General features: G+C 42.5%; 1 protein-coding gene across 1 annotated transcript in view; it reads left to right on the forward strand.

Annotated features, from left to right (window-relative positions):
* KLF13 (KLF transcription factor 13) overlaps nucleotides 1–16,806 on the forward strand; it is a 135,654-nt gene extending 118,848 nt beyond the window's left edge. Inside the window, exon 2 of the mRNA XM_069765824.1 lies at nucleotides 11,403–16,806. Coding sequence (XP_069621925.1) covers nucleotides 11,403–11,695 — 293 coding nt within the window. The 3' untranslated portion in view covers nucleotides 11,696–16,806. The remainder of the gene's footprint in view (nucleotides 1–11,402) is intronic.
* Nucleotides 16,807–17,657: the final 851 nt, after the last annotated feature.

The raw sequence follows: 17,657 nt of genomic DNA on the forward strand, positions 1-17,657 counted from the left end.
CGGCTTCAGCCGCCGCCGGCACTGCGTCCCGCCCGTCGGAGCCGCGCTCAAAGATGGCCGCCGCAGCCCAGGGACCTCGCCGCTCCTCCAGGCCGCCACAGATATCGGCTCTCCAGCGTTCCACCGCCGCCACCCGGGGGGTCGCCGGTCTCCCGAGCTTTCAGAGCACCGCCTCAGCCGGTGCAGCTGCAGTTCAGGGGGATAAATGGCCGGATTCAGGTCAGGATAATGGGAGCCTCCAAAAGGTGCGTCTTCTCTCTTGGCTTACATAGCCACGCCCCCCCAGTTTCTTATTTGTTGAATGAAGTAAAAAAAAAAAAAGTCTCAAACGCCAGTAAAAAATACCCACCAAAAACACAGAAAAACTCATATTAAAAAACTGCTGGCGTTCAAAAATGTTAAACGTGGAGGAAAGAACCAAACAATGCTATAAAAAGATGCTTCAGAATAAAACTGCACTCCCTGAAGCGGTTTTTGCTTTAGAACTTCGTCGGGTTCGCCCACCAGAAAAAGACCCTTAGGCCGGCGTCACACTGGTGACTTAAACGGTCGAGTGCAATGCGATAAAAAAATCACATTGCACTCGGACCAATGTTACACTATGGGGCAGCTCCCAGCAGCCGATTTTTGTCAGCCGTTTTCCTCGGTCTGAGACAATCGCAGCATGCTGTGATTGTCACGGACACTCGGCCGAGTCTCGGCTCACTGGCACCCATATAAGCCTATGAGTGCGAGTGAGACAGTGCACATCACTCGGATATCATCCGAGTGCTGTGCGCTAAACGCGGACCGGGCAATGGAGGAGATGGAGAAATTAGTTTCTCCGCCGCCTCCGCAGCTGTGCTCCGATCCGCTCTCTGCAAGAGGCTTGGTGCACAGACGCATGACACTTGGCTCCCGCTCGCAGCACAGCAGGAGCCGAGGGTCATTAGCATATTGCATCCGATGCAATACGCTAGTGTGACACCGGCCTTAGAGATCATTCCCACTGTGGATTTGCATGCGATAATCCACTACACAACACACTAGCAGTGTTACCAATAAGGTTTCAAGAAATCTTATTTACACATTTCTCAAAAAATGTGAAGCTTGAGGCGGTGTGCCCACAATGGGCTTTTGGCGAGTTTTTGACTCTGTTTATTTTCGCATTTTACAGTTCCAGCATAGTGGATGGGATTTCTAGGATCTCATGCCCACTGTGCTTTTTACTCGGCGTAATGTGACCTGTGGTGTGGGTTTCAAATCAGCAAAATAAAAAAGTTTTATGTGCGGATCTTTCCCATTGACTTGCATTAGATTCAGAAAATCTGCAGGTAAAAGACGCACGTGCATTTTTAGTGCATTTGTGCAACGAAAGCGCATCAGAAAGGCATGTAACCCTTACATGACTGTATCAATAAAGTTTTGTTAAAGCCAAATTCCAGGAAGTATCGAAAACAAAGCAGCTTTATTTAAAACATGACACACCAACAAGAGACAAAAAAATGCATGTGAAAAAATGCAACTAGCCTAATTTACTTAGTATGTGCAGAAAATCTAAAGCACAATGTGCGAACATAGCCTTAATCAGCACTTTGGATTTGTCACCGTGGATATCACCCTTTGTAATTCATAGGTTGTGGAAATGCCCCTTAGGCGATGTGCACTCGTTGCAGGTTTTTTGCGGTTTTTCGGCGGTTTTCCGCTGTAAAAACGCTTAAAAATGCTTACATTAAGCATCCCATCAATTTAATGCATTCCGCAATTTTTGTGCCCATACTGCGTTTTTTTTGCACAAAAAAAAAACACATCGCGGAGAAAAACGCAGCATGTTCATTAATTTTGCGGATTTCTTGCGGATTTGCCGCTATATTATTGCATTGAGAACCTCCGGAAAAATCTGCAAAAAATCCGCAAAAATCCCCCGAAAAAAAAAACCGCGAGTGGATTTCCTGTGAAAGTAGTCCGGATTTGCTCAGGAAAATTCTGCAAACTTTCCCGAATGTGTGCACATAGCCTTAAAGGAAACCTGTCACCGTGGGTGGTATGATTGGCGTCTGGGGCACAACTGCTAAGTAAAATTACAAAAACCCACTACATTACAACCTTGGGTAGAAGTGAGAGACACCTCATCACTTAATGCAGATAAAGGATAATGTGAACAGGGTAATCTGTCCAGTAGAAAATCCGTAATGAAACATCAGGTATCCCTGTAAATGTCAAGATTCAGATGAAGTAACGTGGATAAATCCAGGTGACAAGATACCTAAACCGGAAAAAAACAGAATATAGAGTAAATAAACTACCGTAGATTACATAAGCAGTGAAATAATGTGCAGCGAGCCTAAACGGCATGTGCACACGCTGCGGATTCGCAGCAGTTTTCCATGAGTTTACAGTACCATGTAAACCTAAAATCTGCAGTGCACATGCTGCGGAAAAAAGCTGGCGGAAACGCAGCGTTGTTTATTCCGCAGCATGTCAATTCTTTGTGCGGATTCCACAGCGGTTTACAACCGCTCCTCAATAGGAATCCGCAGGTGTAAAACCGCAGGTGGAATCCGCACAAAAACCGCCGTAATTCCGGAGAAAATCCGCAGTGCGGATTTACCATAACCAGTGCGGAAAAATCCGTACACCATTCCGCATAGTCTGCACATACTCTAATCGGGTTGCCTCATGTTTGTTCTTCAGAAGCATACCGCTCCTTTGCTACCTAGCTTCCTGCTTCCCGGGGAGAATGGCGTGCTCATGAAGACTGATCATTTAGGCCAACAGCATGGCTGAGCTGCTAGCCTGAAATGCACTCACTCCTTGCTGCTAGCCAAGACAGATTTGCCGCTGTGCACATGTTCAGTATTGGGTGAGTTTTTTACCTCAGTATTTGTAAGCCAAAACCAGGAGAGGGTGATAAATACAGATGTGGGGATGTCTTTTTATTGTACTGTTTCTCTGAATGTTCCTCTCCTTGTTTTGACTCATACTGAGGTAAAAAAAAAACCTCATAAAATATGTGTACGTGGCCTCAAAAAACACTGCGAGTCTGAAGCTGGCTGGATCCAGTGATCACGACAGCTTTGAGCAGCGCTTACAAGTTATATAGCACACAACTTTCAAGTGTGGACTCCTTCCCTAGGAAACCAGCAACTGCTGAGGCAAAGGGTTATACAGTTAAAAATCCCTCCATTTTTGAGAAGAGGGAGAATTTTTAGTTAGAAATAAAGTGCAAAATTGCCTGTTTTTACAATCACTTTGCGTTGTTAACCCATTACAAACATGAGAATAACCCCCTTTAAGACTTTGTGTAATAAATTCTTAAAAGTAAGATCTAGAAGTACCGTACTTTTCATGTACATGTCTCTAACATCTGAACGAGGGGAAGTATAAAGACACATGCTGAGGTCGTTACCAATGTGCTTACTGTGACGTACTCGCGCGGTTGGTAACGTAGTCCCCTGTGTTGTGTAATGTCTTCCCTGTGGCTCAGGCTCTTGTCTGCACAAGTTCTTTCGTGTGCAGACTGCTAACCAATAAAGAAAACTTACTTTTCACCCGGAGATTTGGGTCCCTGTGACGATGACTTTTTACATTTTTTTTATATACTTATTAATAGAGTTCCCCGTAAGCCTGAGATTATTTGCAGTGCACAAGGCACATGATGTCTGCTTAGCTCCACAATAAAGCATTCCATAAATGAAGCAAGTGTGTGAAGAACATCAATCACTGCTCCACAAGCATAAAAAGTGCAATAAAAATACCACATGCTTCATGTGAGCAGCATGGCACTTAACAGCCTAAAACGCGCCAGCTCCATGTCTTCACTGCTCTTGTTGGCCCACAGCTTTCAGCATAAGATTTAGGAGACCGTATCAGTGCTTGTTGTTTCCTTAGACAAAATTTTGGATCAATCGTTCGGTGAATTTTTAATTAGTTACCCAATTATGTGATAACTCGCAGGTTTCAACATTAGTCGTCACTGATGCATTATGTTTTGTGTGTTATTTTAACATTTTTTCAACACTTTTTTTAATTTTTCAGATATTTAGATATAAAAGATCATACATGAAGGCTGTGTGACATACATACGATTTTTTTTCAGATGCAAATACATAAAAAAATGTATTTGCATCTGCCTACAACCTGCAGTAACCACCGATTGACCAAACCGCTGCACGGCCAGCTCTACCCTCACCTACTGTATCCTCACCCATCCCTTGTAGATTGTGAGCCCTCGCGGGCAGGGTCCTCTCTCCTCCTGTACCAGTTGTGACTTGTATTTTTCAAGATTATTGTACTTGTTTTATTATGTATACCCCTCCTCACATGTAAAGCGCCATGGAATAAATGGCGCTATAATAATAAATAATAATAATAAAATAATAATAATATACCGTTTACTTTTAACACTAAACCAGTTTAATTGATTTCTCAGGTTTTAACTTAAGTCTGTAGGGTTTTTGTTTTCTTGTAATATATTATTTATTTTTTATCATGAAAATTATCTTGTTTTATTTCATAGATAGGCTGTAATAAATGTAAAATTTGTATTACAGTTTTTTTTTCACTTAGCTTTATTAGATATTAACTCCTACTAGATTACAGGCATCGGGGGGGTGGCAACAAAACTTTTTAGTGCAAGGAGTTGTTTGTTCTCCCCATGTTTGCGTGGGTTTCCTCCGGGTACTCTGGTTTCCTCCCACACTGCAAAGACATACTGATAGGGATTTTAGATTGTGAGCCCCAACGGGGACAGCGACGATAATGTGTGCAAACTGTAAAGCGCTGCAGAATATGTTAGCGCTGTATAAAAATAAAGATTATTATTATTATTAGTTTCTTATAAATGGCTTTGGGTATAAGGAAAAAGTTTGGATATCGCTGCACTACAGTATGCTCTTAAATAAACAGGATACTTTTAAACAATCCCTGATGTTATTTCTTCTATACATGTAGCTGCATTAAGGGAGTCAAAAGATTTCACAGCTTCCAAACAGAAATTTTGGACTCCGTCCTTAAAGTGAACCTGACAGCTTATACATGCGTCCTATCCAAGGGCAGCATGTGTGTCAGGAACTCACTGTACGATCTCAGCCAGGCATGTTTGACCCATAGAAAAAAAACAGACTTTAAAAGCGCTGCGGACCGAGCTGCACTGGAGACTAGTCAGACAGATGTGTTACTTGGCGGCTTTTCTCCCTGCCTGTGCGTATAGGGAGGGACCTGTCTCTTCAGGGCAGTGGGCGTGGAGAAGCCGCTGGGGACCCGCCTACCTGACTAGTCTCCAGAGCAGCTTTGTACCCAGTGGGCTTTAAAACAATGTTTTTCTCTGAAATGCTGAAACCGAGATCGTACAGCCAGTGCCTGGTACATGCTGCCCCTGGATAGGGCACTGTCGTATCTTCTGTCTGATTCCATTTAAAGGGGTTGTCCATTACTGGACAAATCATTGTCAATACCACCATCCTGCAGAACAAAATAAAAATATACATACTTACTGGACTAGCGTCACTCCGGCAGTCTCCCTCCTGTGTCTCCATGTTATGTCACTTGACCACTGCAGCCAATCAGTTACCGCTGACTGACTGCAGCAGCCACGTGAAATATCAGTGTCGCTTTACCACTGGTCCTGGAGGTAAGGCAGGTGCTATTGAGAAGGGCCTGTACAGTACTGAACAACCACGGTAATATCTAAATTTTAACAACCCCTTTAGAAAACTTGGTGCGTTTATGTAAACATTGCACCCAAATTTTTAGTATTCTTTAAATAGACATTAGCTAAAAATCTGTCAGGGCTACAACTGCTGTTCTATAAAGTAGAAATTCCAGTATAATCCGCTCCCTGATAAATTGCTGAGTTCTCCTCGCAGTTATAATAGGAGATTGATTTCATATTATCTCACATCTGAATGTCTGCCAAGACTCACCCGGTGCCTGATACACTAGAAGTATCCTTTCTAGCCACTTGAAATGGTGAGGGGTATACCGACATTTTACACAGTCTGAAGTTACACGTGGACTGAATTATTTAAAAAATGTGCTGACTTGGTGTCAAATAGGGGCAGCGTTTATTCTTCCACTTTTATGTAATACAGTGGAGCTGGATTCAATGATCTGCTGATAATCATTGTAGCCATAAGGTGACAAATTGTGGTAGCTCATTACAATGTCCACATTCATATGGATGGAAAGCACTAATTTAAGGGGAATCTGTCAGCAGGTTTTTGCTACCTCACATGACAGCAGCGTAATGTAGGAAAATAGACCCTGATTCCAGCGATGTATCACTTAGTTTACTGGGTGCAGCAGTTGTAGCACAATCAGAGTTTTTAGATGTAGCATGTAACAGCAGAAAAGCTAACCCTGCCCACACCAGGCTCCTTATGTGCATTGTCTATAGACAGTGAGGTGCTTATCAGAGGAGGGGGTGGGGTTGGACAACTGCTCACATGAGCACTAGTCCTGGCAGTGATAATGTCCTGGTGATAAAACCTTGATTGTATGGAGACAGCAGCACAAAGCCTAATAAATGACACTGCTGAAATCTGTGTTTCAACTGCTACATTATGCTGTCCTCTAATTACTAGCAAAAACCCGCTGGCAAGTTCCTTTTAAAGGAACATTCCGAATTTGGATATTTTAACCAGCTACCTTTCATTCAGCATGACGTCGGCAGTCAGGCCCTGTCAACAGAGCAGAGTGGAGGAGAAGCAGCTGCTCTGTCAACGTGGCATCAATGGAAACTGCAGAATTACCGGCAAGTGGTCCATAACCGCTCTGAGCCGGCAGAGAACGGCACGGGGCACAACAGGCAGGTAATTAGCAACTACACGCCTGTAAGAACTTTGGACCATTAGAGAAACATACAATAGTCCTGGATAACAAAATTTGCAGCTTTAAATTAGGCCAGTTTCACACATCGGTGTATCGTTCTCTCATTAGTAGAACCAGCCAAACCTAAGTGCACTGCTTCATAGGCATATGTAAAGCCATGAGCTTAACGGGAACCAGGTTTTCCCCACATAAAGTACAGCCAGCAGCTGTACACAAACATTGACAGCATTTTCAAATTCTGTATATATGTCCCCAATCCACTTTTCATAACACACAAAATATTCTCTATTCCACTCACCTACAGCATGGTCCTGTCTAATGGGCTTTGCTGGTCCTGATTCGGCGCCTCCTCTCTTCTTGTAATCGCGCTCTTGCTTTATGTATATGATATGTCCTATGTCATCCACAGTGTCCTCCATCATGCTCCTGCACAGGTGCCAAGTACACAGCAAAGTACTGTAATGAGTGTACACGAGGAAAGGACAAAGAGCGGTGCATGCGCACTACAGTACTGTTCCCTCGGCAGGAGCATGATGGAAGACTGTGGATGATGTAGGACGCGTATTCCACACAAAGCAAGAAGGAAGATGCCAATCATAAGAAGAGAGGAGGCGGCGGATCAAGACCAGCGATGCCCATCGGACCCGACCGCGGCAGCATAGGTGAGTATAATAAAAGCTGTGGGTCAAAAATACAGAAGTGCTGACGTGCTTCTGTTATACTCTTCCTCCGGTTGTTCCACTCCTGGTTTTGGCTTACAAGTACTGATGTAAAATACTGACCGAATACTGACCGTGTTAACACCGCATTGGGGACTTTCATGCAGCATTCTAGAATGCTGTAACAGAGGGCTTCTAGGCGCTGGCTGCACTCTATATGGGAAAACCTGGTGATAGGTTCCCTTTAAGTCGGGAAACGCATCGGTCTGGCTGGTTTTCCGATGTGAAAATGGTCTGCTTTTCACGGATATGTAAAACTGGCCTTAAGCTTTGTTTTGAATCCTCAATATTTTGGGATCTGTGATTGTTGCCTTTGAATGAAAATATTCTACTTTACATCACGAGTCTTATTTGCTGTCACAATGATCGTTAGCTGTAGATCCACTAAACTAACACATTTTATAGACATTTGTCAATTTCTATGTAGTTTTCTCCAGTACAACCTAGAAGCCCGCCGGTTGCATGAAAAACCTTGCTAAGATTTTCATGAAATTGTTGTAATATTGCTTTACCAGCTGTGCATTTACAGAGTATGCCCCAGCCCTATAGACATAACAAGTGATCATGTTGATACATAATTGCAGCAGCAAATCTCCCAAATAAGGAGCGATTGTCTCCTACGTTGCCTAAAGCCGGAGCAGAACTAATTAAGTTGCCAAGCCTTTACTGCTGCCAAGGAGTTTCGGGTAGAAATGATATCACTGTATCGTAGCCACCGTGAGCTTGTCCAGCAACTAAATCTTCTTGACACAGTTATGGCATCATTATATCACATGGATAATGGAATATGCATGAATACCATTTAATGTATATTTCATGGCCTCTGAACGGCTACTGGAATTGATGGTAGAAACAGCTGCGTTCTCGCTAATTGACATGGTCTCCGACTTCCGCCAACTCCGCTTTAGTAGCAAAATCTGGCAGTTTAGTTGGCGGGTGCAACAGCTGTGTCTTGGAGCATGTCCTGCACGTTGCCTACCTCGCGCCCTATTATATGCGGTGTGCAGGAATTAGGACTTTGGTCTGAATTTAACATTCTCCTCCGTAATCAGGGACCGCAGCAGTACTGCATGACAGCCTTCCGCCAACTTATCTATATGAGAGAGACAATTTTGTATAAACTTTTATTTATTTTTTTCATTTTTCTCTTTTTTTGCCCCAAGGCTGTGGGTGCTATCCGGATGGACTTCTATTTCAGGTCTATTTGGACACTTTTCTGCACTCAGGATTCAGTCTGATCAGCATTTGAGGCCCCATTCACAAGTCAGTATTTTTGGATCAGAATTTCATCAGGATTTGTAGGTTTCCAAAACACAGAACAGGCGTCCATCTTTCAATTATAGTTTTTCTCTGTTCCACTCCTGGCTTTGACATACAAACACTGATGTAAAATATACTAGCAGTATTTCAAGCTTATTGCTTGTAAGTGGCATTTCTACATTTTGGATTCTTTTCAATAGTAGCAATTACAGTTAATGATATGGGGAAACTTAGAGAAAACTTTGATAGTAAACTGAAACCACATCCTTTTTTAGAAGCAGTATCTGTACCATTATAGGAAGTCACACGGGTACATTGAATGCAGAGAATCTGACTGACCGTATTTCTTAAATGCCACCTAATAATCTGCTTTCTTGGCATCTCACCTATGTTTACAAATGTAACTGAACAGAACCGGATAGGAGTTACCCAAGACTGCATAATGTGTTTGCTTAGGTGTTATATCAAGAGATTTATTCATGGTCATTAGAAAGGGCAAAATGTGCTGTCAGCAGACGAGGTTGTTTGCTTAAGGTGTGTTCGTGTTCATTTGTGGCATGGCATGAGCGCCAAAGTTAAAAATACGGCAAATCATCAGTTATTTAGACTATGACTATAATAAATGATGACATAGTAAAGTGCTACGATATGTTCACAGTAGGTCACTTGTGGCACAGCTTTTCTTCATGTTCAAAAAATTATTATAGAAAATATAATCTGTAGGAAAGCAGGAGGTAAAGTCCTGGATGGCAGATATGTGTCAGTAATGTGAGCTGTACAGTAACACTAGGTTACTGAGAGGGTGTAATGTAACTGGATTTTGGAGTATTTTTTGAGTAAGCAAAAGAACCCGACTGGGGAAAGTCGACCCTATGATCCCGTCTGAGGTTTACAGGCCTAATAACAGCAGCTGGGATAGCTCAGCAGTGTGGAGTGTGTTGGAACTGGAGAAAGGCAGAGCTGCTGGTTAGAGATTTGTGCTGGAGCCAGAGAGGTGTTTGTTTGGTGAACACATTGAATACTAGTGTGAGCTGCTGCTGGGAATAATGAGGTTGGTGAGGCTGCTACATATATGTTATCTATTCATGCTGCAGAAAGAATGTTTTTATGACGGACAATAAACTACATGGTGTTTTGATATAAAACTGTGCCGTGTGAATCCAATCGGCATCGGAATCCGTTACAAATCATTCACAGTTTTATTACTGTGAGTAAAATTAATCTATTCCACTTAAATGGGTATTCTCTCAAGTTTGGAAGTTATTCCTGTGTCCATGGGAGAAGGGATAACTTCTCCATCACTGAGGGTCTGACCATTGGGACCCTCACCAATCACCAATCCCAATATCTGGGGCACTTCCCTGTGTAAATGGTGTGGTGGTCAATCATGCACACTGCTGCTTCTTCTTATGGGAGTATCAAAAATCAGCAGTCCTATTGCCAACTGTCCCATTAAGAATGCATGAAGCGGCAGTGCGAATGATCGACTCACTCCATTTACATGGCGTTACCAGGATTGTGGGGGTCACAGTGATCAGGACGTTATCTACTCTCTCCTGGATATGGGATAACTTCCAAACCCTCTTTAAGGGTAAATTTGTACATGGAAGATTTATTGTAGAAATGTATGAGATTGAGAAATCTATTCCATGGGTTTGTTTCTGCATTGTGTAAATGGATTTCAACAATCATTATTCCACTGTATGGAACAATTGTCAAAATTACTTTTACAACCCCCAGATATAACCTGTACAGGGGTTGTCTGTGGAGAGATATTTTTGTAAAATTCATAGACTGTGTAAAGAATAAAAAGAAGCAATACTCACTTTACTAATCACCTGCCCCCAGTTCCAGTACAGACCAGTCCCCTGCCGGTCTTCATTTCATATTGTAGCCATAAAGTCCCATCACAGGGACATGTGATTACTGCAGCCAAGCATTGCCTGTGGTGGGTCACCGCTGTAAGCAGTGATTGGCTGCAGCAGTCACATGTCCCTGTAATGGAATGTCCTCTGCAGCAGAAATTAGAGAACAGCAGAGGATCGGGAAGTGACAGGGATCACTAGGGTAAATATTGCTACTCTTTGTGCTCTCTAGTGATGAGCGAGTGTGCTCGCTGCTCGAGTTTTACGAGCATGCTCGTAAATTATGTTTGAGTCCTCGCAGCTGCATGATTTGTGGCTGCTTGACAGCCTGAACACATGCAGGGGTTGCCTGTTTGTTAGGGAATCCCCACATGTGTTCAGGCTGTCTAGCAGCCACAAATCATGCAGCTGCGAGGACTCAAACATAATTTACGAGCACGCCCAAAATACTCGGAGACCACCAGAGTATGCTCACAAATCTCGAATAACGAGCACACTTGCTCATCACTAGTACTCTCTGTATGCCACGCTCTGAGCAGTATGAACCCTTTATTAAAGGGTAGTTAGCAGTCTGTACACTGATCATATCTGATACATTAGTTGGTTGCATTGTCTTCACTGGTGATGACTGATCAGAATTTTGGGAATTCAGTTGAATGTGTAATGTGCGATTTTGCTTCTCAGTATGTAGCATGAGCCTGATCGTGTTTCCTTATAGTAATGACGTCCTTACTCCTTGTTTCCTCAGGTGAAAGGCCTTTTGAGTGCAGCTGGGATGAGTGCAACAAGAAATTTGCCAGGTCAGATGAACTCGCCAGACACTACCGCACTCACACCGGAGAGAAGAAGTTCGGCTGTCCGATCTGTGAAAAGCGCTTTATGCGCAGTGACCACCTGACTAAGCATGCCCGGCGCCATGCCAACTTCCAACCCAGCATGCTTAAAGGGCGAGGTGGCGTCAGCTCCAGAAATGGCTCAGTCAGCGACTACAGCCGCTCTGATGCATCCAGCCCTGCTATAAGCCCAGCAAGCTCCCCTTAAAACTACTTGCACTGGACATTAGCACTTTCCTTCTGCTAATGTAAAACACTTTGGGAAATGAACTTTTTCTTACCAACATTTAAGTTTTTTTTTTGTATTATTATTTTGTGTTTGTCCATTTATAAGTGGTTTGAAGATGGCTTATTTGAGATGACTAGAACAAACCCCAGCTACCAATCTAAGGATAAACTTCCAAATTTCCTTACTCTTACCTTTCCAAACATTCTTGGCTGCCTTTCTATTGGATTTCCAAAATTCTCTTAACAAATCTGTTTTGGATCTCCAGAATTATACAGGTTACTCTGTCCTGGATCTTCAGAATTCAGTACTTCCTCAGTTGTCTACCTCCAGATTTCCAGAAATTTTCTATACTATATTCGTATCTCTATGAACCTATAATCTCTTACCTTCTCTGTGTCCGCCGCTATGAGTCTCTGTACTAGTCCTATACTCTTTTTTTTTTTTTCTTTTTTTTCTACGTGGAATATCTCCAAAGCCCATTTCTTACAACCCACGTTCTTATCTGCTATCTCTCATGTTTGTCTGAAATTCATCAAAAGCTGAATATATTCTTCCAAAAGGACAAAGAATGGAATATGAAATGATTCTCTTCACCTCAGGACTCCGAATACTTGCACAAGAGCGTTGGTTCACAGCTTGCCGTTCTACAATGTTGACTCTCACCTCTTCTTCAATATTGCCCCCTCTCAGGGATTGTCCATTGGTTTTAAGAGTACAATGAAGTCACACCCTTACTGCAGCCTTATACTGTGTGAGGTCCTACTTTCTTTCTTTTTTTTTGCACTCAGATTTTAATTTCTTATGTGCACAAATGGGAAGTGCCAGTCGTCGGATACCGTGCCCATTTTGTGCTGTGGTAATTCTGCTTTTGTCCGACCTCGCCGTTCTGTGTATGTCACTCCTAGTCCTGTCCGCACCTTACACACATATGTGTCCTGTGTGGAGGATTTCGTTCAGTGTGTAGTTATCGGTCTTGTTTGAATATTTTCTACAAAAAAATGAATTTTAATGCTCAAGGGCTGTACTGTAATCTCGACAGGAGCATTATGTTTTACAGTTTCTTACATAGATTCCGTGCACTTTTTTTTTTCTCATCAGGTCATAAAGAAATAGAGCCTCTTACCAAGTCACTAGTGATAAGTGCCTGAGAAAGCAGCACTGCCAGTGGGCACGCCACAGTGGCCGGCCGTCAGCTGAGTTATTGGCAGTACCGCACTTGTGGATTTGTGTATGATCCTCCCGATCATACACCGCTATTTTTTTTTTATATATAGAAAACCAGCTCACCCGCAATATGTCCAGTAGGCAAGGAATAGCGCTCTGACAGGCGTAGTGGAGGAAAAGAACGGGTATTTCCAGCTTTCTGTTTGATTAAAATATTTTATTAAAAAAAAAGATTAAAAAATCCATGTGGCTACCAGCAGGGGACAGGAAAACAACATGGCAACGCGTTTCGAATGCAAACATTGTCCTTCCTCAAGGCATTCGAAACACGTCCCCTGCATGTATCCGCATGGATTTTTTATCTTTTTTTTTTTTTTAATAAACTTGGAAAAATATTTTATCAAATGAGAAGCTGGAAATAGCCTTTCTTTTTCCCCATATTTTTTTAACCCTTTTTCACATTGTTATAAATACAGTGAAATCTTTTTGCGACAACCATCCATAAAACAGTTCTAAAAAAAAAAAAAATTGGGTGCCAAGGTTTTTGGAATGGATTTAGGGTATTTTGAGGGTGGTGGATTAAAAAAATACCATTACTTTTTTGCTGAATTGGTTCTAGTTTTTGAGACAATTCATCCATGAAAATAATGTATTCCCCCATTGCGACTTGTGTGTGATAACAAATGCAATAGATTTTGGCCTTTTGACACTTTGCCAGTGTTTTAGGTTTATGATGATTTCACTACCTAATATAAAACCATTCAGACAGCATTGGCACCAAAGTCACTGTATACTGGTGAATTGCATCTAAATATGGTCTTCTAGAGCCCCAGTTTCGTGAAAGTAGATGGTCTGTATGCAAAATATATAAGGAAACTGAAAATTTGGTCTCTCGGGGAGGTTCCACTGTATTTCAGATATAAAAAATAAAGATGTTGCCCAAAGTTATTTGAATAAAACAGTCAAGTTTTCAACTCGCTAGTTCACTTTGTGCTTCAGTGTATCACCATTTTAAGATTTCTGCTTGCAGTCAGTAAATGGAAACCTTATCACTTACACGCAGAGAAGTACCATCCAGCCAGACTTAGTTTCACACAGTTGCGGCTTGTTACAGGGTAATGGCTATAAGCCTAGATCCCTATACTGGAAACACACTTGTGCCTCCGTTGTGCTTAGCGTAAGGCTATGTGCACACGTTGCGGATTTGGCTGCGGATCCGCAGTGGATTGGCCGCTGTGGATTCGCAGCTGTTTTCCATGCGGTTTACAGTACCACGTAAACCTATGGAAAACCAAATCCGCAGTGCACATGGTGCGGAAAATACCGTGTCGGATGCGGATTCCGCAGCGTTTTACACCTGCTCCTCAATAGGAATCCGCAGGTGTAATCCGCACAAAAAACACAACAAATCCGCGGTAAATCCGCAGATAAAACGAAGTGCATTTTACCTGCGGATTTTGCAAAAACAGTGCGGAAAAATCCGCAACGTGGGCACATAGCCTAAAGCCGCCATACATGTAAATGGCTGTTTGTCAAATGATGCTCGGCTGCCTCTCCCTTACACAGGAGCGCTCATTTGGCTGAGCTCCTGTGTTCTCTATGAGAAACCCACTGCCAGAAATCTCTGTCGACAGCTTATCCCCAGGGAAGCAATATAACTGGCATTTCAGATTCAGACCTGACAAGCAGTCTGCCGGCCCCCCCATGCACGTTACAGTGCTGCCCGATCCTGTTGATATCAGTGGGTTGGGCCAACATAGGTCTGATGTGTATGGGGGTCTTCATACACGATTGTCTGGACGGCAGAGAACAAAAAAGGACTGGACAAGTTTTCAGCCTCTTCATGTAAACAGTGATTCCATTCACCCCATGCAAACAAAAATCTTGAAAATGGTGACAACTAGAAAAACAAAGGATATTAGACAGTGAATAAGTTTTCATTGTACAATGCTTAATGAGTAGTTGTTACATAAAATACCTCTGGAAACTTTAAAATCAGAAAGAAAAGTCAATGTACTAGTCAGCTGCAAAATCACAATGTGACAGAATTTTGTTTTTAAGCGGACCCCTTAATTCTAGCAGCATAAAAAAGCGACTATCTGATTTCAGTGATCTGTCACTTATGTATTAGTGTTAAAATGAGTCTGTCAGCATAAAATGACTGTTCAGACCAAGCAGATGCTCGTTGCACCCGTGGCATAGCCAAATAGTTTAAAGAAACTTCTACCTATTTGTTTTTCATCTACCTCCGCCCACTTTTACCTTGATTGACAGTTCTGACTTTACAGGAGCCATAGATCAGGGGTCCCCAACTCCAGTCCTCAAGGCCCACCAACATGTCATGTTTTCAGGATTTCCTTAGTCTTGCCCAGGTAATAATTGCATCACCTGTGCAATGCAGAGGAAATCCTGAAAACATGACCTGTTGGTGGGCCTTGAGGACTGGAGTTGGGGACCCCTGCCATAGATGAGTGGCTATAGATAGAAAACAAGCAGGTGGGAAGGATGCACTGAACTGCTCGGCCATGTCAGGGGAGCACTGATCACCTATGCTTGGTTTGAACAGTCATTTTATGCCCACAGATTCCAGAGACCCTGATTCCACTTCATTTACTGAGTGCAGCAGTTGTAATAGAAGTCTTCTCTGTTGCAGATTGAGAATGCTGGGCCATATGTAACTTGGCCTACACAACTGATTGGCAGCTTTTGGTGTACATTGTATTGACAGTAAGCTGCTAATCAGTGGTGAGGCCATGGTTGGACTAGGAGGCACGAGACACCTAGTCCTCTAGATGTAATCTCTCGCTGATTTTATTGAAACAGCAAAACACTGCCTAGTAAGTGACACATTGCTGCCATCAGGGTCTCTGCTCCTACGTTATACTGCTCTCAGATTAGTTAGCAAGTATCTGCCAACAGATTCCCTTTAAGTAGTTTAAGAGCAGCTACTCTTTAACACGTGAAGTGCCAGAGCAGAGTCATGCTTATTCATGAGAGTATCTGGCCACACATGGCAAGGATTACGGAGTAATCTGCTCCACTTAAAACTACTAAAATTAGCACATGAGTGACACAGGGCTAAAATCTGAGTGACTGTTACTACTTAACACTGCGCTCAGTGAGTTCCCTTAAGGGTTTGTGCACATAGTGCTTTTTTGCAGTGTTTTTTTTTTTCATGAAAAACTGCGCGCATTACAAGCGTTCCTGATGCTTTTTTCATGCAGTGATGAGATTTTGATGCATTTTTTATGCATTCAATTAAATGGGTAAAAAAAAGCACAGCAAAAACTCTTGGCACGCTCCGGTTAAACGAAAAAAAGCAAAAGACAAGGAAAAAAACGCACCTTGGGAATGAGATTTTTATCATTCATTCAAACGCACCTTGGGAATGAGATTTTTATCATTCATTCATTTTTAAGCTACGGTAACCCGCTGTGTTTTTTCTGCACTAAAAAAATAGCAAAAATACTAAGTGTGATCAAGTCCTTAGTAACCAGTCCTATCAGTCCAACAAATGTGGCGACAAGGTAGAAGTCTGATTTTTTTTTTTTGAGCTGTCCGATGCTGTTATGATTAAGATTGATTTCTGTATATTCCATTCGTTTAGAAATGACACAGAACCTGATATATATGAGATTGTCTCACAAAGCAGTGCTGCTTACTCACAAGTGTAATCAAATGTCTGGGAAGGCAGCACTTATATGATGCCTCTGCGTCCTGATGCAGGCAGTGCTTTCTTAGACCAGGCCAGCATCATTATTTGGATTAAGCCCAGGCTACATGTTTTCATGGCATCAGGTGGCATCTGGTAATGCTCCGGCACAGAGGGGCATCCCATCTGTAGGTCTGAATTGTGATGGCTGAACTATCACATGCAAGTGGTTGGAGGTAAACTAGTGATGAGCGAACGTGCTAGGATAAGGTGTTATCTGAGCAAGCTCTGGTGCTAACAGAGTGTCTACGGCGTGCTTGAAAAATGTGTTCGAGTTCTGGTGCCTGCATGACTTGTGCCTGTTGAACAGCCATGAGACATGCAGCCTCGGGGACTCCAACATATTTTTCGAGCATGCTGAAGACACTCTGTTAGCACCAGAGCATCCTCCGATAACACTTTATCCCAGCACGTTCGCTCATCACTAATATAAACGTCTAGACCCCCAACCTCCCGCAACCACGTTGTGTAGCTCGGGCCCTACAGATTAGCCTCGGGCTGATTACTCTTGTATCGAATGGTTTATATGCATTTAACTGCTTCAGCTTCACTACTAATCGGTATTGCACTTTGGGCTTTTGAGTGTGTTTGTGTGTTTCTATATAAATATATATATAAATCTATATAAATCTATACATATCTGTACAACAGTAAACTGCAATATGGTTTTGTAGCAGGATCTATGAAGCCACACTTTTACTTCTCTGGTTTCCATTTTCCCGTTGCATTTTACCACTCTGTAGTCTAACAAATCATGATCTCACTTTATGTTTGTTTTATAATGTGGTAGAAAAGTATAAAGAAAAAATCTATAGATCACGTGAAATGCGTAGAGCCTTAATGTCTTATTGTTGGATGATCTGTTTGTGATTTGTGTATTGGGTGCAGGGAACACATTATCAATCTCAGCATTGTATTGTATACAAAATGTTCATTTCACCATTCCTGTACATATTACTACCAGGGCTGTGGAGTCGGTAAGCCAAACCTCCAACTCCTCAATTTCCATGACTCCGACTCCACCAAAATGGGCTCCGACTCCACAGCTCTGCCAGTGCTGTGGAG

The sequence above is a fragment of the Ranitomeya imitator genome, chromosome 4 (genome assembly GCF_032444005.1).
Source record: "Ranitomeya imitator isolate aRanImi1 chromosome 4, aRanImi1.pri, whole genome shotgun sequence".
Lineage (NCBI taxonomy): Eukaryota > Metazoa > Chordata > Amphibia > Anura > Dendrobatidae > Ranitomeya > Ranitomeya imitator.